Below are 23,575 nucleotides of genomic sequence, written 5' to 3'. Positions count from 1 at the left end.
TTGGATAAAAGCATAGTTAATGTTTTATGTTGGTATATATATATTATTAGTTAAAGCTGCTATAACATTCAGAACATTCACTTTTAACCATATCAATTTGTAGTGTAACTTGCTAGGTTAATGAGATTACTATTAAGTTCTTAAACACTTTTATGAAGAAAATATGCATCGAATAATAATGAGTAAAATAATATGACAGAACTAAATCCATTTAATAGAAATAAAATTCTGACAATGACCAATACATAGCATTTTCTTTTAAAATACACAGGTACAATTTTACTATTTTTTGAGTCAATATACAATTATTTTTAGGAGTACAACAACTATTAATATATTACCAATACAACAACTATTAATATAACCAATACAACATTATATGCTAAGTAAAACAATTTGTTAGCTCAAGGGAAATGTGTGAGATCCAAGAAATTCATAAAAATTAATAATTAATAGAGTATAAGAAATGAGGGGTTGAGACTACAATAAGAGAGTTCTTTGATAAATCCTAGATAAGAAACAATGTTAACCTAAGTGGTTTAGAGCACTTGATTATGTTGAGGGGACTTGGGTTCAAGTCCTGAGTATGTCATTAGTAGATTTATTTAATTATGTTTTATTTCGCAATTATATCGTGAACGTGAAAGCATGAATTAGGTTCATACGAATGTGTGAATTAACAGGAATCATGTGATAGTTTGTTGGTGTGCATGTGTTTGATGGGTAGGAAGGATATGGGTTTGAATCTCGGCTCTAGAAATCAAAAAGGTAGCAGTTTAGGTGTAGTAATGGCTATCAAACTTTAAATTTAAATTAATTTTCGTTTTTATAATTTTTTTATTTATTTTGGGCTGAATTGGTGAGAGGGGGAGGAGTGAGTGAGAAAACAAAGAGTCATATTGTGTGGCTAGGGAGTTCTGAGAAATTGCAATCCAGAGAGGGAATTAGAGTGGAGGCAAGGAGGGGAGCTTTGGGAAACAAGGAAGAATTCATTTGGAATTGTTGAAGCTAAAACACCAGGTAAGGGGAGCTAATCTTATATTATGATTTTGTTTGATTTTTGTTCGTTGGCATTGAAAAATAATTGGATGGAGAAGAATTGTGAAAAATCAATGTTCGTGGTGTCTTGAAATTGAGGTTCAAGATCTTGTATTTCATGATGGATTTGATGTGCTGTTTGGGTAATTACTTAGTTGGGTGGGGAATTTTGTTGAGACGGGTTCCAATTTGTGCTATTGAGTTTTGGGTTTCCTTTCCAATTACATATTGCTCATAATAAAAGAAAATTGGTGGGACTGTTAAGCATAAATAACATATATTTTGTTTATGCTGCATTTTTTAGCCAGTTGGAATTTTGATTGAAATTATAAAGATAATCATGGTTAGGTATGATCATGATAAAATAATTATCGAAGATCTTTGAGTTTAATTTTGCATCAGTAGGTACAATTTCTTTTTTTAATTATTGTATTATAATCTGGAATTAGAAAGAGATTGCAGTAGTAATGGATGGAAATCATAAGAATATGTATAAATATAGAAAAACTTGATAGTTTTGAAAATTGGTTTGGTCTTTCCTCACTTTATGCATAATTGGCATTGGGGGATATGGAAATATTTGATTTCATGTATATGTTGCCTGGTGAATTAGTATTGATTTGTGATGTTGGTATCAATGAACGTATAGTATATAATATGAATATTCTATAAGATATTATTATTATTTTTAACTCACAAGTCTAAGGTAGTATTGTGCCATATTGGTTCATTATTATTATATAAAGTTCATGGATGTTAAAAAGCATGGGTTGAATTCTTATAAAGTGGCAAAAGCATTACGCTGGAAATATCTTTTTAGTATTTTTTATTTATTATGAGTTAAAGTTTGGCTAAAAAGGGTTTTCATAGATTTAGTCTTTGTTTTTACTATGATTCATGCATTGGTAGTTGAATTTTATATAATAAAATAAATGTGCTTATAGGTGGTTGACGTATACAGGGGTGATGATGTAAATTGGGGCTTGATAAATTATATGGATATCCAATTAGTTATATTATGTTAGTATTTTAGAAAAAAAAGAGGAAAAATGGATTATTGTGAATAAAGTTTTACTGACGTGGATGAAATCCTTTTATGGGTTAGTTGTAGCTTTGATTTTTTATATACTTTTAACATTAAGTAAATAAGGATTGGGTGGGAAATAAAATGTTGGGGTTGTGAATTGTTAAACTGTTTTTGTAGTATTAGTATTACAATAGTATATTAGAAAAATGGAGGCAGGATTTTGTTTCAATGGTTCACTTCAGTATACCAAAGTGGGGTCTTGGAATTTTATCATGGAAGTTGCAGTGCGTATGTGTTCTTTGAGTGGCCATGTATATAAATTCTTCCTTTTATTTTAGCCGCGGGTCCCGGTGGTGGTTAATATGCATTAAGTGTTAATGTGGTATCTTGATATGTGTGTTGTTTATAACCTTTGAAATGCCTAATAAACAATAGCATATATTGTTTTATGTGATGAGTTACGGGAATTCAAGTTTGAATTCATGGTCCGCTTTAATTAACATTTATATTATAGATATTAATATAATGGTAAGAAAACCATGATTGGTTGTTTTGTTTTAACTTATATGTGCAGTGTATATTATTAACCACAAATTTCAAGTGATGTAATGGGTTTAAATTTATGAATGTATAAGTGTTTATTCATGTTATGAATATGATCTGTGAGGTGCGATAGGAATTTAATGGAAGTGCTTGTATTTTCTGTTGGGTGTTTTATGGTTGCACATGATGATTGGGGTATGCCAGAATCTAGTACAACCAGTCAATTTATGCTACTAGAGTAGTGTCTAGTGGTGTGGGTTGGACCGCTAGGCGGTCTACAGGCACCGCCAGGCAATAGTGCATGGGCATGGATCCATTGCAGATGGATTTGCATGGATAGGTTTGATAGCTTGGTCAGGGATATGCTGGATTAGTTACGAGCGGGGAGGTTCGTAACGGAGATTTGAGATGCGTGATTGATGCGGGCGGGGAGGTCCGTATCTGTTGTACTCTTGTGTGGGGATACGAGCGGGGAGGTTCGTATGTTCCGTGCTCACACTTGAGGCTACTATGAGCGGGGAGGTTCATAGTAGGTGTTCACGCATGTTGGACTACGAGCGGGCAGGTTCGTAGAGTTGGACTACGGGCGGGGAGGTCCGTAGAGTTGGACCACGAGCGGGTAGGTTCGTGGGAGCATGATAATCCCTAAGGACCAAGGTTGTGCATGGATCTTTCTCATATAGGTTATGAGATCGGGGTATAATGTTATAAAAAGGTCGATAAACTAAAAAAAAATGACTAAGTTAGATTGGGTGAGGGTCAATTCTTATTATCTTATTATTTGTATAATTTTCTTTCTCAGCTCACCCTTGCTTGTTTGTGTGTTTGTGTTTGGCGATGATCACGTGACTTGTTACGTGGGAGCAGATGTGAATTCAGGTGATCATGCTGATGCTTAGCAACTGAGTGGGGCTACCGATGGGGGATTTACTTTATGCTATGCTTTCCTACCTTTTGTAATAGACATTATGATGTTTTATCCATTATGAACTTGTAATAAAGATGAGACAATACGAATGGATTATAGCGAGACAAGTTTGAAATTTCCCGCGCTTGGGAATTTATTGAAATGACTGATTTTCTTAAAGTATATTTTATGAAAAATCAATTTTATCTAGTAATATCCATCTGGGGTGTTACAAAATGAAATGCATCATCACACCCTTCTATCAACAAAATAATTAGATACAAACACTCATATTACTCACAGAGTTTTAGAACCCATGGCTAAAGAACGTGGCTGCAAAATGAAAGAGAAGAAAGGAGAAAGAAGAAACAGAAACTAAAAGCCGAGTAGAACAGAAGGTTGCTTAGCCAACAGAGAAGAGTTTATGAATTACAACTAAACTTGGAATCAAATATTCATAATGGACATACAACACATTCATATTACAACTAAACTTTGAACCAAATCTCCGATGCAGTGCAAAGTTACAAGGTTGTTGCTCTTATTTTGTTTTCCATGAAGGCTTTGGAATTTGAACAAGATGTACAACTAGAAAACCCCAAGTCATGCAACCATTCTCACAAGCCATTGCGGCTTTCCTATTAAAAACACACAACATCCCATTCCCATTCCAAATACCATTCCACATCCATATCCCAGAGCCACCGCTTTCCATCCAAATCCAAATCCATCTTCTCTCTTGAAGGGCAATGAAGTTGGAGAATGTTCTTCAGGCTCCTTGCTGCATTTTTTTGTCAATGGGAACCCACATAACCCTGAGTTTCCCTCATAGGAATCATTGGAAAATGTATTGAATTGTTTTCCTTCAGGTATTGCTCCCACAATGTGATTATTGGAAAGATTCAGAACTTCCAGAAAGTTCAAATTGGTTAGTTCTGTAGGAATCATACCAGTAAGCATATTTGAGGACAGATCCAATGATTCTAAGTTTGTCAAATTTGCCAGGGATTGGGGAATAGGACCTTTAAGTATGTTATGAGAAAGGTTTAGCGCTCTAAGAGCACGAAGCTTTCCGATCACATCTGGAATCTCTCCATCAAATATGTTTTTTGATAAATCAATGATCACGAAGTCAGTCCAAATATTGTCCATTGTCACAACAATGGATTTTGTTGTTATATTCAAATAGTCAGTTTTTATTCCTATAGGTGGATAATTTCCAATGTATTCCCTAGCGTCATCATGAACAACATTCTTCATGGCTTCAAACTTTCTTATGTAGACCTTTGGTATTGGGCCGCTGAAGTTGTTGGAAGAGATATCAAGTATAACTAAACTCACAAATCCATGTTTGGTCTTTAAATTTTCAATGGGGCCATGAAAGTTATTGCCTCGCAAAACCAATAATCTCAAATCTCGCAGACCGGTAAGCCAATGGGGAAAGGTATCCTCTAGTTCATTGTTGGCAAGATCTAAAGCCTCCAGACAAATGCAATTGCATAAAGATTCTGGCAAAGAACCTTTTAATTGGTTGTCATTGAGATTCAGAATATTGAGCCCACAATTCTTTGAAAATCTACTTGGCAAAGTGCCATGAAGTTTGTTCTGTTGTAGATCCAAAACTTCAAGGTATGATGATGAGTTAGCAAGGCATTGTGGAATGGTGCCCGTCAACATGTTGTGAGACAAGTTAATATACTGAATTGAACTTGCATTGCAAATTGAGGAAGAGATGACACCAGAGATTTTGTTAAAACTAAAATCAAGATATTGGAGTTGTTGGTTCCATGAAAATTGGTCCAGTGATTGTTCCAATTGGTTGTGAGAGAGGTCCAATAAATATAATGAGGTAATCTTGGGTAACCAATGGGGAACTCTTCCATCAATTTTGTTATTGGATAGATAGAGATATAGTAAGGCTGGTACTTTTCCTGCTAAATTCGGAAATTCAATTAAACTCACAGAAGACAAGTCCAATGTGATTAACCAGGATAAAGTATAGTTGACATTGGATTCAAAATTTAGGGATAATTGATCATTATGGGAAAGGTAAAGATATCCCAAATTTGGAAGCTTAGAGAAAAGTGGAAAGTGAACATATCCACTTAAGTTATTGGATGATAGATCTAATTCAGTAAGATTTACAAGGTTGAAAATTGTTTCTGGAATATTACCTTGTAACTTGTTGTAGGACAACTGTAAAGTCTCCAAAGAATATGATAAGTTTGCACCGATAAGCCCTGTGAACTTATTTTCTGACATACTTAAATACTTCAAAGATGGCAAAGATAAACACCATGAAGGAATTGACCCATTCAGCAAGTTGTTATCAAATGATAAGCTAACTAGACTTGAAAATCCTGATATTTTGTCGGGCAACGAAGATGGGATTTTTCCTTCAAAATTGTTATTTGACAGATCGAGAGAACTCAATTTGGTTAGCCCGACAAACACGTCTGGGATCTGACCACTGAATTTATTTCCTGAAAGATCCAAGAGAGTGAGATGTTGAAGATTTGAAAGTGTTGATGGCAGCTCACCTCCTAAGTTGTTACCATTGAAATGCAATTCTTTAAATTGGTTTGCCTGTGGAAAGACATTTGGGATTTCACCACTAAGACTATTACCACAGAGATTGAGAAAAGAGAGACATGGAAGAGTTAGGAGAGAGGATGGGATTGAATCGTCCAAAGAGTTAAATGAGAGGTCTAGTGAAGTAAGATGTGAGAGGTTAGAGAAGGATGGCGGGATTGAGCCTTGGAAGTGGGAAAATGAAAGATCTAAGATATTAAGAGAAGTAGTGCTACAAATATTTGGAAGCTGGGTTTGATGGTAGAAATTATATGAAAGATACAGGTATTGAAGATTTGGTAAACAAAAGATACCACCTGTCAAGTTTTTTGTTAGCTGAGTATTGTGAAGACTGAGAGTGACTAAAGAGGAAGACAAATTGAGAATCTTAATCGAAATTGAAGACATGTCTGTATAATCCAAAACAAGTTCCGTTAGATGTGTTGCATTTTGGAGTAGTCTCTTCCAACTGTCTTCTTTCCACCTTAAATAAGGATTATCTGAAAGATCGAGGGAGGCTAATTTGGAAAGGTGTGAGATTTGTGAAGGAATTTGACCTTGGAAGTAAGATCTAGATAAGTTTAGGTAGGTGAGGCTGGCAAAGGCACCAAAGTGAAATGAAAAATGAGATTCATCGAAATCGTTGAAAGCAAGGTTAAGTGAATGGAGATGGGAAAGATGGAAAAGAGTACTGTTTGGATGGATTTTGCCATAAAGCCCGCTGCAGGAAAGGTCAAGGCCAATCACATGGCCGGAGATGGGGTGGCAGGTGACTCCAACCCAAGAGCAACAATCTGACTCATTTTTCCATGTTGCTCTCTTTGGATCATAACATTCATTACCGTAAGTAACAGTAAGAGAGTTATTGAACTGCTGCAAGAGAAAGTTGTCATAAGGGTGGCATAAGGAATGAGAAGATGAAAAATTAAAATGTAAAAACAGAAGAAACAATCTCATCCATAACTCCATAATTACTTGTAACTCTCTTTCAAGTCTATGCTTTGATTGATTGTGTTGAACACTTGTACGGGGGATCATCAACATTTATACCCAAATACGAAACAAGATATCCGCAAAGTTAGGCTTTGATTGTGTTGTGGACCCACAACACATAGTGAAAAATGAGAGATTAGAAAGATAAGCAACCATTTCATACAAGACTCCATTCTAACTCGGTGTAAAGTGTTTAGTGTAATGAAAGGGTTAGGGAAAAAGATGCATATATGGAACTTGTGGCAAAAGTAAATCTCTGACACTGCTTCCACCTTCAAGACTTCAACAACCCACTACATGAAAACTTTAAGTGCTTCCATTCCACTTTTGACTTGAAACTCATTCGGTGGATTAACTCTTATAAACAACAAATATATACCTAATATCATCATTTCTAGATGTTAAAACAATAATGTTATATTCTGTATTATAATTGAACCATTAAGATTTTATTATTTTGTTTAATCCTTCTCAAGTATAGAGATTTCTTATGTTTAATGTAACAAATCTTTAAATACAAATATACTTTAATTATATTAATATAAGATTAAAAAGGAGTTTGAAGTAAATTAGTCACCATAGTGGGATTACTGGTTTAGTGGATAAATTTGTATTGGAGGTCAACCTAACAAAACGTTTTTGGTCATAACGGTGAAGAATTTTGCTCCTCTATCGTTACTTTTTTTTGTTTTTCTTTGTTTTTTTTATTTTTTATGTTTGATTAGTGTGGCTAACGCGGAATTTGATCTTGTCTTTTGAGACTTTCCTTTCCGTCTAGTCTATAACACTTTCACACAATAAGAATGGATTTTTCTTTAAACTTATATATATATATATATTAGTTTGATTTATCCTTAAATATTTTTAGAATAGATTAATCAAATAAATAATTTAGTGTGAAAATCATTATATATTAGTTATAATAAATAATTCAATATTTATTCCCAATAAATAATATAATTTTTTTAAATAAATAAATAAATAATTAAAAATGATATACAAAATAATGTATATAGACTATTATAATTAGTTGTAATTTAAAATATTTTGCTTGAACTTATCATTGTATAACTCAGAAATTATGTATATCTTGTAAAAATTTATAAAGTTCATATGAAGGTGCATTTCATTCAATAAAGAGTGGATTTAGATTTTAGAAAGAGATACGCAACAAATAAATAAGCATATTATAAATAGAATAACAGATAAACCATGTATTATTATCAAGTGTTAGATCTTCTTATTTTCAAATATTTTTCAAACAATTTTTTGTACATCATATTTTTAGCTTATGGGTTATGTTTCCATATTCATCCAATATTTTCAATTATTTCCTTGCTTTTTATTCTAGAAACAATGGCATATAGTTGACATGTGAAAGTGATTGACCTTTGTTCATATTGATTGTTACGAACAAAACATAGAAATATTGAAAATTGCTTTTTTTCTTTTCTTTTTAATCTTGCACTAACACAAAAAAGCCCTATAACGTCACCCATATAACGTCTGTCTAGAAAAAGTCCCACGTTAAAAATGACCGGTGGCATTTTTGTAAATTATTTGACTTTTTTAACGTCTGCCCATTCCAACACAGACGTAATTTAACGTCTGACCCACAGTACCCCGACGTTATGTAAAAATTAACGTCTGAGCTCTCTGCCCCCGACTTAATTTAACGTCTGACCCACTCTGCCCCGACTTAATTTAACGTCTGACCCCCTCTGCACCGACGTTAAGTAACGTCTGACCGCGCAGCCCTGACGTCAATTTTTGGGTTTTCTATACGCGAAACGCATAAACCCTAATTGTTTCGTCGCGCCACCAAATTTTCGCGAAGCTTCTTCGTCGGCAACCACCATTTCGAGCTCCTCCAGGTAATTTTGAACGTTTTTCACCACCAAACTTGTTGGGATTTGATTATGGATTGATTTTAGGCGTTTTGAACCGAATATTTTCCGTTTTCATCCTCATTTGTAGTGTTTCGCGATCCTTCCCGTCGGTGACCATTATTTCGACCTCCTCTTGGTGAGTTTCGAACATTTTTCACCACCAAACTAGTTGATATTTGATTGTGGATTGATTTTAGGCGTTTTCAACCGAATATTATGCGTTTTCATCCCCATTTGCATCGTTTTGAGATTAGTTTGCTTGTTATCTCTTTTTCATTGTATGTATGTAATTGCTTGTATTTTTTTATTTGCAATTATAATTTTTATCTTAGACTATTTTTTTTTAGTTTTTTTGGCCTATTTCTTTTTTTAATTGAATTTTTATAATAATATTTGTAAAATTACGAAATAAAATTATATTTATTGTTATTTGTAAAATTGGACTAATTGTATTTGATTTTTTAATATTATTGTTGCATTAATTTTTATTTTATGTATGTAGATTTATTATAGATTCATTGTGGACCAAGGTCGATCTGCCGTATATGGATTCATTGAACCTCAAACCATTCAACCTTCGGGAAACTCACATGACCACATCAAACTTTATTTGTAAACATGGATGGTTGAGTCAAATAGAGAGATCTACTTTGCGCCATACATTGATGCATATGTTTCTTTTTCTAGTAATATTTTATGAAGTATTATTAATTATTTCTGCTAAGTACTTGTGATTGACGGTAGGTATCATTGGCAACTATGTGTCATCATTCCAAGACAATGCACGATTGTATGGTTTTATTTATGCCATAGGAAGATTCCATCTGCTTTGAAAAATATGTTACAAGAGTAAGTATTAATTTTTTTCAATAACCTATTTATCTACTTAGTTATAAAAACTAACATATGTTTTATGTTTCCAAAATTTCATTAGAATTGTGAGTAAGCCTAGAGGCCAACAACTTAAAGTATTATATTCAAAGGTTAGAACTCATTTAGTTTAAAGTTATTAATTTTTGTATGTCAACTTATGACTTTGATATGTGTTTATTTTATTTGTAATGTTTAGTGTAACAAGCAAGAAGATTAATGGGAATTGTGTATATTAGTTTAGAATATATGTTGAAACTTAAGTGTTATTAGATATAACTGTAACTCCATAATTGTGCTGAAATTATTATGAAACTGTTCTGGGAATTTGCTGATTTTCAGGTGTGGGAATGTTGTGAAAACAATCAAATTAAAAAAAAAATAGAGCAGATTGACGTCTGGTGGTGCTCTGACAGACTTTATTTAACGTCTGAGCTTACTGTGGCCGACGTTATTTAACGTCTGTCAGAGCCCAACAGAAATCAAATTGCTCTGTTTTTTGGTTCCATTTAGCGCGAAAATTGACGTCTGCTACTTTTGGCCCCGACGTTGGATAACGTCGGACCCCTATTACCCCGACGTTAAGTGACGTCTGTTTTGTTTTCCGACGTTATTTTAACGTCACCCAGTACGACGTCGGTGTTTGGGCAGACGTCAAAGGTCGAAAATATTAGATGTTAAAAGACTTTTTTGTGTTAGTGTTGAAAGACACTATAAATTATAGTAATCAATTCTGGTAAGTGTATTGGTTTGTTATAATATCAATTAAGTGTCGTATCAACAAGAATTTATTAAAATTATCCACTATTTATCCCTAGATTCAATGGAATAGTATTTTTATAAAGAGAGTTTAATTGAACACTTGAATAAGATCATAATTTTGTGAAAACAATAGTTAAATTGCGTGTTGAGGTTGGATTTCATTTCCTTTCTTCAGCTGTATTGATACCATTCTTTCTTACGGTACATATGTTCTGTTTCAAAATCTTGGAAGTACTCTTTTAGTGTAAATCTATACCCATATCTGTAACCTAAAAGCCGAGGACTTCAAATTCAGTGTGATTCCTACACTCCTAGTTAAATGAATCTTTATTTCAGTGTGAAATACTTTTTCACCTCGCACTCCCTCAAAATCATGTGGAAGCCTCTAACTAAAATGTGATGATTTGATTGAACCACGATTTAGGATTAGTCTTCTAACTCAATCCAAACAAGTGGGATAGAAAAAAAAAAGATTGAATAAAACCACAAACTATTAAAACAAAACACAATTAAGCATTAAAGAAGAATCAATACAGAGAATCCAACCTCCCACAAGAAGAAATCACCCACTCTTTGATCTTCTCCCATGCCTCTCTTTAGCTCTTTCAATATTTTCAAGTATTTACAAAGAGAAACGGCCTAAAGCTGCAAAGAAAATGGATGCCTAGATCAAAGGTAGAGCCTTGTTTTTATAGAACAGTTTGGGCGGCTCTCAACCATATTTTCTACGCTCAATCATAGAGGTTTTTTCATGGGTTAGATCTTCTGTTAGCTCAACCCCATTGCATGGTGCTTGATACATGAGTTTTCCCTCTTGAAGGGGTTTCCTTGACAACTTAGCTTCACATTTTGGTGCTTTAGCTTTCTTTGTGGTGAAGGTTTTCTCGTATGGCTTAACTCCATTTATTAGGATAAGCTAGGAAGTGAATTGTCTTATATTTCCTTCTTTCATGGCTTAACGCTAATAAATGTTGCTCAATCTCATGATATTTTCTTCTATTTTCAATGCAAAACAATATAATATATTAAAAAAAATTCACCAATTTGATTTCTTCGTGCTATATTCTACCACTACTACAAATTCTCATATTACATGAGAATTTTCTTGCAAATTTGTTAAAAAAATTTGCAAGAAAAGGCTTTTTCGTGTTATTTTTCTAAGAATTTTAATTGGTAGGTAATTCCTTCGTGAGTAATTATTTCCTACAAAATTATAAAATTCGCAAGTATTTCTTACAAAATTTGTTGCAAAAAGTGTTTTATACAAAATATTTTGCAAAAAAATTGGTAGCAATTTCCTACAAATCTTTTTTTCATAACAAAATTTATAAGTATTTCCTAAAAAAAAATTTCAAAACAAAATTGGCAGGAAATATGAATTTTTTTAGTATACTACGTACACCCACATAACGAAGGGAACAGAGGGAAACGAAGAACACATAACCACGTACACCCACATCTTCTTCCTTGTTCTATTATCTACAACCTGCATACAACAACATTCATCCTTAACCCATCATAATCGCTTCATTTCACTCTTTTTTTTTTCTCCACCAACAACTCATCCCACACGGTCACCAACAAGCATCATCACCTTCGCCTGCACAAACCTAATAATTTCCAAACTCCCGAAATCAAAACAGAGAGGAAAGAAAAATCGCGATGATAGCTTGCGAGGTGGAATGACGAAGTGTTGAACTCGCGATTTAGGGTTTGATCTGCGTTGTGGTTGTTTTTTTTTCTGAAGGTGCGTGGGTTGTTGGTTTGTGGTGAACCAGTTCACTGTTGCGTTCCCCCTCCAAGACACCACTTCTTCTTCTTCTTCTTCTTCTTTTCACCGGGACCCAGGAGCCAACTCTGCTGCCTCTCGTCCAAGGGTCGCGACAACACCGCCATCCTCCGTGACGGAGTCCGCCGCGTTGATCTCCAACAGACCACTCACAGATCTCTATCGTGGAACCAGGCTGGACGGTGCAGCGTGGATGGAGGAAAAGAGAGAGGCGCGAACAAAGGTATTCAACATAGAAGAGAAAGAACTGTGCAATCGCTATTTTGAAATCCCTAATTTGTCATATGGCCTCGGTTCAATAGCCACCCGAGGCCAAATTACATTCTCCCTGTGGCATTATTGCTTCGGGCCTATAAAACTGAAGCCTATAAGGCCTTTTGGCACCGAGTTTTCATTAACCGAAGAAAAAAACCATATTCTGCTTCGGGTTTGGGGTGAACCGGGGTAGAAAAGTTGACAATAACTACAAAAATGTCACCGCACCATTTTATGCTTCGGTTTTATAATAACCGAGGCATATAACGCGAGTTAAAATCCCAAAACTGCACTAGTGTACGTAGTGTACATATTTAAGCTAAAATGGATTTCTTTTTCTCTAAATAAACTCATTAAATGCATGATAAGTATCTACATTGATATTTAATTAAAGGTATCTCATATACTTATCACAAAGTCAGAGTGGAGCAAATTCATTATTAGGATAATAAATATCTTGTGACTATTGTTTTTTTTTCTTCTTAACATTGACAAAAATAACATAAATTATATTAACTTGTAACATACTATCGATTGTATTTGTGCATCCCCTTGAGCTTTTTAAAAAGTTATAAAATGCATTTTTTTATAGAAATTTAAGTATATAGAGATATAATTAAAATTTAATATAACTATTCTGTTTTTGTAAAATTGAATAACAATACTTTACTATTTTCATACTTGGAAATGCATTTAATTTGTTTAATACTCTTTCAATAAGATGTACTTTGTCATACAATTATTTTAAATAAGACTTGTAGGTAAGCTAACTAAAATAAAGAATTTAAATAACGGTTAATAATCTCACATGTTTTGAGAACATTTAATAAAATATTTCATAAAAACAAAACAAACTTAAAATAAATTTAGTAACAAACTAAAAGAACCTCGTACATATCTCGTGGAGTATGACTTGCAATAGTTGTTGTATCATTGAATGTATTATACACATATTTTATGACACTTGATAACGTTTATTTTCACCTATTTGTGTGTGTTTATTGTTTTCAATAAATTAACTATTTCCTAACTTTTATCTTATTTTATCATCAAGTTTAGAGTGTTTTGTATTTTGGTTGTTTTATTTTTGTTTTACCTCTAATTTCTTTGTTTAAGTGTGTGAAATAAATGAACACGGAGAAATTCTAGTATTTGATAGTTGTTGGCACTCTTGGTTGCGATTAATTTAAGTTTGGTATGTGTTTGATAACTGTGAAGGTCCTTGAGCTGATTAAACTTGACTTGGAATGCATAATTATGCAAAATCATGTTCTGCAGAATTATACAAACTCTTAGGTTGAAGGATAGCTCACTCAGCAAATCTAGAGTTAGAGGTTCATTGAATTGGTTGTCGTTGAGCGAACCCAAAATTAAGGGCTCACAGACTTAGGAGTCGTTGGTTGAATACCTAGTCTAGGGGTTTTACCTTGACCAAAAGTGTTACTAACCTTGTGTGTAGTAGAGTATAACTCTTTGTCTATCGCTCTGCAAAACATTGGATGCCACTATGAGTGCACAACTTATCAAGATCCAATATCAATGCAAGTATCTGAATAATTAAGTGTTGAGAATATTAATTAATATCTTTTTTATTTAAATTAGTTTCTAAGAAATATTTCAGTTTTAGATATATGTTTCAATTTTATAAATTACTTATTATTTTAAATTAGGAGTGAGATATTCTAAATATTTTATACTTGATATTTGTTATATTTTGCTCTATATATAGGGTATATCAATAAAATACAACAATATGTTCCTTCGTATAACATATCACATACATCTCTCATATATCTCATATCTCTCATATTTTCAAAAGCCCTAAAAATCCCAACAAGTGGTATCCAGAGCCATTGTTCTTACTGCCGATAGAATGGAAGGAAATATGTCACATGTCGTTATTCCACTCTTTGATGGTGAAAGCTATGATCTATGGGCGGTAAGGATGCAAACATATCTAGAGGGGTTAGATCTATTGGAAGTCGTGGAGGAAAATGATTTTCCTTGTCTGAAAATCCCACCGTGGCTCAAATAAAAGCGCATAAAGACAAGAAAACGAGAAAGGCAAAGGCAAAATCATGCTTGTTCACAGGTGTTTCACAAATGATTATGACCAGGATCATGACTCTAAAGTCTCCCAAAGAAATTTGGAAATACTTGAAAGCAGAATATGAAGGGAACGAGAAGATTCGAGGCATGAAAGTTTTGAACTTGATAAGGGAGTTCGAGTTGCAAAGAATGAAAGAGTCGAAGATGATTAAAGAATACTCAAACAAATTGTTGGGTATTGCCAACAAGATAAAATTGTTGGGAAAAGAGTTTCCAGATTGCAGACTCGTTGAGAAAATTCTGGTGACGATGCCGGAAAGATATGAGGCATCTATTGCTTCCTTAGAAAACACAAAAGATTTGTCTACAATTACCTTTACAGAGGTGATACATGCCTTGCAAGCACAAGAATAGCAAAGATTGATGAGAGAAGATCATGAGGCGGTTGAAGGTAATTTAAACTACACTGAAGAGAATGCTCTCATAGTCAACAAAAATAGAAGGAGCAAATACAACAACACACAGGTTTTTCCATCTTGTCCCCATTGCAAGAGAAAGGGTCATCAGCCCAACTGGTGTTGGTGGAGGCCAGATGTCAAATGTCACAAATGCGGTCAATTGGGACATGTGAAAAAAGGTATGCAAATCTAAAGATTCTCAAGAAGATGTTCAGATTGTGGAGAATAAATTAGAAGAGGATAAATCAGAGGAAGAACTACTTCTTACAACATCATGTGTCACAACCAACGAATCTACAAAAGAGTGGATTATAGATAGTGGTTGCATAAACCACATGACTCATTATAGAGAACTTTTCAAGGAGCTCAATAAATCAAATATTTCTAAGGTAAGAATTGGGAATGGAGAATAACTTGCTGTAAAAGGTACATGACCAGTTTCAATTAAACCTCATTAAGGTATCAAATTAACTTTTGATATCTTATATGTTCCTGAGATTACCCAGAATTTGTTAAGTGTTTCTCAATTGTTAGAGAAAGGTTATAAGGTCTTCTTTGAAGATAAAATATGTGTGATAAAAAAATGCTAGCAACATAGAGGTATTCAAAGTCCACATGAAAGACAAAAGATTTGCGCTGAATTTTATGAAGGAGGAATGTGCTACAAATAAAGTGAGTATGAAAGAAGGATCAAAATCAGAAGATAAATATCTTTGAAAGAAAGTAGATGTCCAAGTGAAGAAAGTAGATGGAGATTCACATTCTAATATTCACAAAAGGTCCAATGCCACTGCAATGAAATCTACACCAGACAAAGAAAAAGAAGATGATGCTGATATAAGAAGAAAGTTTAATTACTTGGATGGTACCCACTTTGGTAGGAGTGTGTCAATTTGCAGAAAGATGTGATGCCATGAAAGAAAGAGAAAAACAAAAATTACAAGCATCAAAAGAGGAGAAAATCAAGCATCAAAAGATGGAGAATCAAATTTGAAGATATAAAATTTAAATAAACAGATATTAAGCAAGGAGGAATATTGAGAATATTACATAATATCTTTTTTATTTAAATTAGATTTTAGGAAATATTTCAGTTTTAGATATATGTTTCAGTTTTATAAATTAGTTATTATTTTAGAATAGGAGTGAGATATTCTAAATATTTTATACTTGATATGTGTTATATTTTGCTCTATATATAGGGTATATCAATAAAATACAACAACATGTTCCTCTGTATAACATATCACATATATCTCTCATATATCTCATATCTCTCATATTTTCAAAAACCCTAAAAATCCCAACATTGAGTCATATCTTTAGGTATATTTATGAAATAGGATGATTGAATTATATGACTTAATTAATTGGATTCTTGAATGATTAAATCTTTTATTACATTAGCTTATCCTTGTATCTGTGTTTTGTATGTCTTGTTTTGCTTTTTTCTTCGTAATGATCACTTGATTGGTGTGAGAAAACGTGAAAGCTGCAGCTGGTCAGTTTCAAGGAGAGAAAGATGAAGATGCGGTTGTTTTGTTAGCATCTAAATTTCTGGTGTACACACCACAAAAAAATTTGTTAAATACGACAATTATTTGGGGTATAAAATGGCGGTTTTGACTGCCATATTTTGCGCATATGGCGGGTACGAGTACTGCCATATATCTTAATTTTCCCATAATTACTTACATGTGAATTTTATTCTAAAATCATCACAGGAGAATAAGACATACAAAACAAAAACTTTAATATAAAAAGGTTTTACTTCAGTTCAAACTACGTGATTAACAATAAAAACACTTCAAAAAATAACAAATAATTGGCTCTCATCTACAAATAAATATCCACTCGCATAATAAATCAGAATAGCGTATACTGCATATAAAGCAGAATGTCACTAACTTAAAACAGAACACAATAAAGGCATGAAAACAATTACAAAAACCAATACAACTAAAATAAAAGTTATAGTTGTTATTGGAGATCAGAAATTGGTAAGATTTGTCGGTCACGGTGATTCAGAAACGAGGACCAATGTAAAAATCATCATATCTCTTTGCTTACTGATCTTATCGAATAAAGATAAGAAGGGAAAGGCTAAAAGGTGGATCGCAAAATTAAAGCATAAGAACATCGATTACTATTTTAATTTCAATTGAAGAAAGGTTATTCGCTCAATGAAAGAAAGATTAAAAATATGTTTTGTTTGAGTATCAAATTAGAGCACACTTATTTTGAAGGCCAAGCTGTGAATGGCCAAATACCTAGCGAACCTGGAGATTCCGACGATGCTGAGAACAAGGTCGGGCAGCGACACATCTCGTAGTAGAGAGACTGGAAGAGCGCCAATCTCCTCAACACGCGAGGTGAGGACGTGGATGCGCTGGAGGCCAAGTTAGCGACGAGGGAGGTGTCGACGGTGTCAACATCGGAGTCGAGGTGTAGGATGAGGTGGTGGGATGGCAATCAGTAATGCTCTACGTCACACAGAGGTAGGCGAAGGAGTTGAGAACGACTACGGCAACACACTCAACCTTGCCTTTGGATACACAATGCTCTCAATATCTATGGGATTCTCAGAACCCTAAAATTCAAAAGAGAGAAAAATTGATTTGTATCTTTTCAAGTCAGTAAGAGAAAAATAAGAATGAGAGAATGAAAAGCAAAAGAAAAAATAATATATTTATGATACGTATATTATATGGAGTTTGGAAATGTCATATTTTGAATACAAAATATTACAGTTACAAAACTATCGTATTATAAAAAAAAGTTATGATAGTTTTTTAGAACTACCATATTAAAACCGTCTTTATTAGCACAATTTTTTGTAGTGGCATAATTATCTTTTTGAAAAGCTTTAGATATCTTTTCCTGTCATGTATAAATTAGTATTTCAAATTATCTCAAAAATGACTATAATATAAAATGTACATCTTAATATTCGCTGCTTTGATTTTATTAGTTGTGAAATGTTTTGTTTAATAGTTTAAACAATTAAATGGGATAAAGATGACTATAATATAAAATGTACATCTTAATATTCTTTGTTTTTATTTTATCAGTTGTGAAATGTTTTGTTTAATAGTTTAGACTATTAAATGGAATATCACCATTTTTTTCAATTTAACTATTCTTTTAGATTTAAATAATTACCTATAATAAAATTATAAAAAATGTTTATTTTAATTTTTATAATTTAAAAATTAATAATTTTATTACTTTTCGTTATCTAAAAAAATTGGACACGGCACTTAGCATGTGTTTTATGATGATTAGTAGGGAGAGAAACAAAGTCTACATGAATTTGTAAATTTGAAAATGATCCCAATTATTTGTAGTTACTTTCCCTTCTAGCTTTGCTTACATATTAAAAACGAAATGCAAATTATTCTGAGGATGAGTTTCTTTACTCAGAAGTCATAAAGCATGATCTCTCTGTGAAGTAACAACAAATAGACAACGATTCTGTTCCTTCACAAGATTTTTCTTTGCTGTCTCTTCTTCTGTTGCTTGTTTGTAGTTGCTACAGCAAACTTGTTACAGTGCCTCAACTATAATAGGATACTTGTTCTTTGGCATCCTTACAAGCGTTGGTTGGACAGAATTTTCATTCTCCAGGGGTCTCCACCTGATACAAAAATTGTGTTACATAACAAAATGTAATAATTATTGTTTTGGAAAATACAGCATTGTCCATTTTCTGTGTTCAATGTGATTCTCTTCTCTTGATCACTCAGAATCTGATAAAATCTTACTTGTATCTGTTGACAAGGTGATGGATGAAGACACAAATTTCAAGCTTGGCAAGGTTCATTCCAGGACACATACGTGGTCCACTACCAAATCCAAGAAAACTGAAAGGCCTCAAGGGTTCCTGAAATTCATTGAAAATATCAAATTTGGGGTCCTTAGAAGAACAAATTATCAGCAATGTCTCATGTCAGGAAGAAACTTACATCGAATCTTGAGGGATCAAACTTTTCAGGATCTGGGAAAACTTCTGGGTCATGGTGTATGGAAACAACATCTAGGTTGATTGACCAACCTTTCTTAATTTTATACCCTGCAAAATTTAACATAAACTTTCATTCTCACTCAAAGAACAAAAGTTTGAATAAACACACAGAAAAACACTTTATAACCATTTTGTAATGGCATACCATCAATTTCAAAATCCTGGGATGCCTTTCTTGAAAACCAAGGTAGTATTGTGGCTCTTCGGAGAGTTTCACTGATGACCTGAAATATGAATCACAAATTGGTGACCTGTAAAATTTGATGATATATTAGTTACCTAAAAGCTAAAATTATTGTTACTCACTTTGGCTGTGTAGGGCATGTTATTAGCCTCTGCCCATGTAAGATCTGTTCCAATTTTTCTTCTGGCCACAATTTGTCTATGTTCCTCCTGCAAAATCCAGGAAGTTAAATTTTAAAATCAGTGAACACAGAAAGGAGAAGACTGTATAGGGTCTTCAAAACTCACTCTCAATTGTTCCAAAACAATCGGATTCTCAGCAAGAAATTTAATGAGCCATGTAAGAGCAGCAGTTGTGGTATCATGGCCAGCAACCAGCAGAGTTAATATATTATCCTTCAATTGTTTATCTGTGAGTTTATTCTCATCCTCTTCTCCATCTTCTTTGCTGTGTTTCATAACTAAGGATCCTAAGAAATCCTGTTGAAAGTCTTGCCCACTTCTCCTCCGCAAAATTGTAGAATCCAACATCTCATACATCCTATCTCGAGCCTGCACACATTCATAGCATGAATCAGAGTGAAGGATAGTAAAGTTATCATAGTAATTGAATCAAAGCACCAGTTTATTTCTGTGGAAAGTCTTGAACTACTTTGTTACCTTGATGCCACGATGAAAAGCTGTTCCTGGAAGTTTAAAAGGCAATGATGCAAATGAGGAAGAAATAATCTTAAAATTTGATCTAAACTTTTCTTGCTCCTCCCCTGAAGGCTCTAAACTCATGATCATATGCCCAATCACTTTTAAAGTAAACTGCAATATTCAAAATTTCAAACACTTAGCATGGAATATGAATGTATAACATAACCAAATATGAAATTTTCCTTGTTTGAAAAGTTAGTGCAACTCAACTGTAGAAGCCTCCTCAAGAACCAGAACTTTCCTTCCTTCCCATTGATCTAATGTCTGCATTGCCTGAGTGTTGATAAAATGGAAATATTTCTTCAGTCCATCAATTGATAAAGGTTCACCAATCAGTCTTCTTATTCTTTTGTGTGCCTCCCCAGTGGTTTGCAACAAGCTGGTGGGGCCCAGAACTTGTTGGCCGGTGTAGAACAGATTCAAACTCACAATACCATCCTTGCCAGTTAACAATATCTTACTTGCTTCCCTCCCTGTCATGAAGATAGTAAACCTCCCCAAGACAAAGCTCTTGAAAACCATTCCATATCTGTCACAAAATAGAAGTGACCAATGAAAAAGAACATCCTTAAAATTCCTTCGCTGATACTAATGAAAAATTAAACTCAGTTCCATGTTTTGATGTTACTAAATTGTTACCTCTTTTGCCTCTTCTTCATGAAGCTAAAGATTCCCGAGGGACTTGAAAAGTCAGAGAGGAATGAGAAGCTCTCTCCCACAATTGGCCAACCAAGGCTTCCAGGGATGCCTTCCATTGCCTTAGGAGAACGAGTTTGATACAACAAGAACAACACTGATAACACTAACACTGAAAGGATCAGTGAGAGCAGCAAATTGATCACCTCCATTTTCACTTACAGTCACCACCAAATTGCAGTAGTAGGGGACAATCAAAGAAAAAGCTCCTATATATACATGTATATCTATACTATAAGCTACAGTTATTAGTTGTATCTCTCTCTGTTTTGAACACCTTTTTTCTTAGGACGTGTGTGATAGATTTTGACATGACACAAACACCAAAGAGTATGTATGTATTCATATCTATATTGGAATCAGTTAAACTGCAGGCCGATGTGTTACTTTCAAATGGTAAATCCTAAATTTTATTTTGGTATCTCAATTTTTGAAGCGGTGAATCCAACAGTTTTCTTTGGTAGAATCTCAGGGAATTCTTTGCTCTTGCTGAAGGTGTTATGATATTGATTGCTAGGTTGACACAAACACTCCATTTAGACATTCTCTACGTTGAAAACAAACAATATTATCAATTTGCCGTCCTTGGACTACTCATTTTTTTGGCTTGAAGTGCATAGGTATCTTCATGTTGTATTATAATAATAAGAAAAAAAAAGACTATACTTATCTGCTCCAAATTTTAGGATTCGTTGGTCAAAACAATTTTAGTGTTTTTTTTTTTTTATATATTCTCAAGCAAAGCTAACAGCACCCTTTATGTCCTCTCATGAGCACGTAACCATTTGGAGAGAATCCTTGATAAATGAGACAACATAGACCATGACGCCGAATCGTGTGGAGAGAGAATGTAACAACATACGAGTCCCTTCAACTAATATAAATATTGGATTATAATTGTTCCTACAACCATGAATAATCTCAGAAATAAAACAACTGGATTTGAATTTCTGGCTCAGTTCAAATAATTTTTCGATAAACTTTTAGCTAGAACAAGATGAAGACTAAAAGAGAAGATATTTATTGACTAATGACGTAGTTTAAGAAAACATGGGTATTAAACAAATTTAAGAAAACAAAACCACAAACCATACCTTCATCCAAAAGCAAATTTCAAAAAGGAAATTACAGAATTCTATGAAATATCTCGCTTTTTCCTTATAACATCACTATCTCTCTTTTTCCTTCAAATTGAAAAAAAAATAAAATTCTCATGTCCTAAGCTTCTCTTCTCTCTCTTTTTTAGACAAAAGTTTTCAGTTTACTTTTTGTTTTTCTCTTTGCACTTTCATTGGCAAGTTTCTTATCGTCTCACAAGATTATTCTTCTAGTAATTCATCGTTTGTTTGTCTTTCGCTATAATGGATTCAATATCTCTTTTCCATTTTGGGTTTGGTTTATCAGTTCGGAGGGTTTGTCATGTTCTGAATTTTTCTCTATAATTTCAAATTTCTCTTGGAAGGAGATTCTCACATAAAAGATTTTGGGTTTGAAATATTTTCTTAAAAAGCCCTTTGGAATGAGAAAATCCAACAAGTTATACTCGATCTATACCTAGGATGAGTATATCGCATTCATAAAGAGTGAAAGAGGCATTCTGATTAATGGGGTGATAGCAAAGCTCATCATTGTTATAATACATGAGTATACATTGCAATACTCAAAGTGTCATTCATCTAATTTATGATCATATTTGTCACGAAAGGACTGAAAATAGACGATAGACTATATTTTGTGAGAGTCGTGATTGTGGAGACCAACATCGTAAAAGTAAACTTAGAGAAGAATATTGCAAATGCATTTAAAAAGTCTTTTTTTTTTGTCAATATCGAAATTCAAAGTTGATTAATTTTAAGATTAAGTATGTTTTTAGTCCCTGAACTTTAATTCAAAATTGGAATTCGTCCCTGGTCAAAATTTTGATAAATTTTGGTCCCTAAACTTTAAAAATCAATAAATATAGTCTTTTTAACCCAATTTTGTTAACTTTTTTTTGTTACGTTTCGAACGCATTTCTCAATAAATATTGAGTCAAGAATGTGTCAAACGGCGTAAACAACTCCAATATTTACTCAGAAATGCGTTCGAAACTTAAAAAAGAGTTAACAAAATTGGGTTAAAAGGACTATATTCATTCATTTTTAAAGTTTAGGGACCAAAATTTATGAAAGTTTCAACTAGGCACAAATTCCAATTTTGGACCAAAGTTCAGGAGGGACTAAAAATATATTTAACCCTTAATTTTATTAGTTATTGATTTACTATAGTTATTACATTATTGATTTAAATTATTACTTCTTTTAGTTAATTATATTTTTAAGAAATTTACATAATTTCTGAAGTTTTAAAATGAAAATATGGCATAAAAATTTATTTATATGAATGATCAATAAAATCATTAAAAAAATAACAAATGTATATAAATATAAAGTAGTCCTTTTCTTAGCATATTTGATTGTTGGGAGGTTGAACTTGCACAGCATCATCGAAATAAATAGTTCATTGTTGATTGAAGTGAATATATTTTAGGTAAAAATTTTGAGTTTGCGCAAAAGGTCCTAAGGTTAGAATATAGGTAAATTAACGAACTTACTATTAAAAAAATTACAAATGATGGTTCACAATAAGCCATATTTTTGTAGAATCTAAACCCCCAATTGGTAAACTCCTTAAAAAAGATTGTTCCAACGAAATCAATGTTTATAATTAGATAAAAATCTTTATATAGTATTTACAAGTTTTGGCATTGTTATACTAACTAATATTTCATCATTTATAAATACACATTTTTCCTTAAGCAAGAATGTAGAGGGAAATTG

At 33.1% G+C, this 23,575-nt stretch overlaps 3 protein-coding genes across 3 annotated transcripts; 1 reads left to right on the top strand and 2 right to left on the bottom strand.

The window, feature by feature from the left end:
- Positions 1-3,798: 3,798 nt before the first annotated feature.
- Positions 3,799-7,088, bottom strand: LOC114181378 (receptor-like protein Cf-9 homolog). The gene is made up of 2 exons (XM_028067816.1): positions 5,690-7,088; positions 3,799-5,446 (listed from the first exon to the last, which is right to left on the bottom strand). The coding sequence occupies exons 1-2, from the start codon at positions 7,053-7,055 to the stop codon at positions 4,119-4,121; spliced, it is 2,694 nt and encodes an 897-aa protein (XP_027923617.1). The 5' UTR covers positions 7,056-7,088; the 3' UTR covers positions 3,799-4,118.
- Positions 7,089-14,765: 7,677 nt separating this feature from the next.
- Positions 14,766-15,107, top strand: LOC114180788. Its single transcript, XM_028067079.1, has one exon. The coding sequence runs from the start codon at positions 14,766-14,768 to the stop codon at positions 15,105-15,107; it is 342 nt and encodes a 113-aa protein (XP_027922880.1).
- Positions 15,108-18,450: 3,343 nt separating this feature from the next.
- On the bottom strand, positions 18,451-21,244 carry LOC114182609 (abscisic acid 8'-hydroxylase 3-like). The gene is made up of 9 exons (XM_028069508.1): positions 20,700-21,244; positions 20,271-20,589; positions 20,019-20,171; positions 19,647-19,910; positions 19,482-19,568; positions 19,321-19,399; positions 19,117-19,223; positions 18,916-19,034; positions 18,451-18,788 (listed from the first exon to the last, which is right to left on the bottom strand). The coding sequence occupies exons 1-9, from the start codon at positions 20,906-20,908 to the stop codon at positions 18,698-18,700; spliced, it is 1,428 nt and encodes a 475-aa protein (XP_027925309.1). The 5' UTR covers positions 20,909-21,244; the 3' UTR covers positions 18,451-18,697.
- Between the last annotated feature and the right edge of the window lie 2,331 nt (positions 21,245-23,575).

The sequence above is a fragment of the Vigna unguiculata genome, chromosome 4 (genome assembly GCF_004118075.2).
Source record: "Vigna unguiculata cultivar IT97K-499-35 chromosome 4, ASM411807v1, whole genome shotgun sequence".
NCBI lineage: Eukaryota > Viridiplantae > Streptophyta > Magnoliopsida > Fabales > Fabaceae > Vigna > Vigna unguiculata.
The sequence above is the reverse complement of the archived record's forward strand: the minus strand, read 5'-3'. Positions and strand labels throughout refer to the sequence as shown.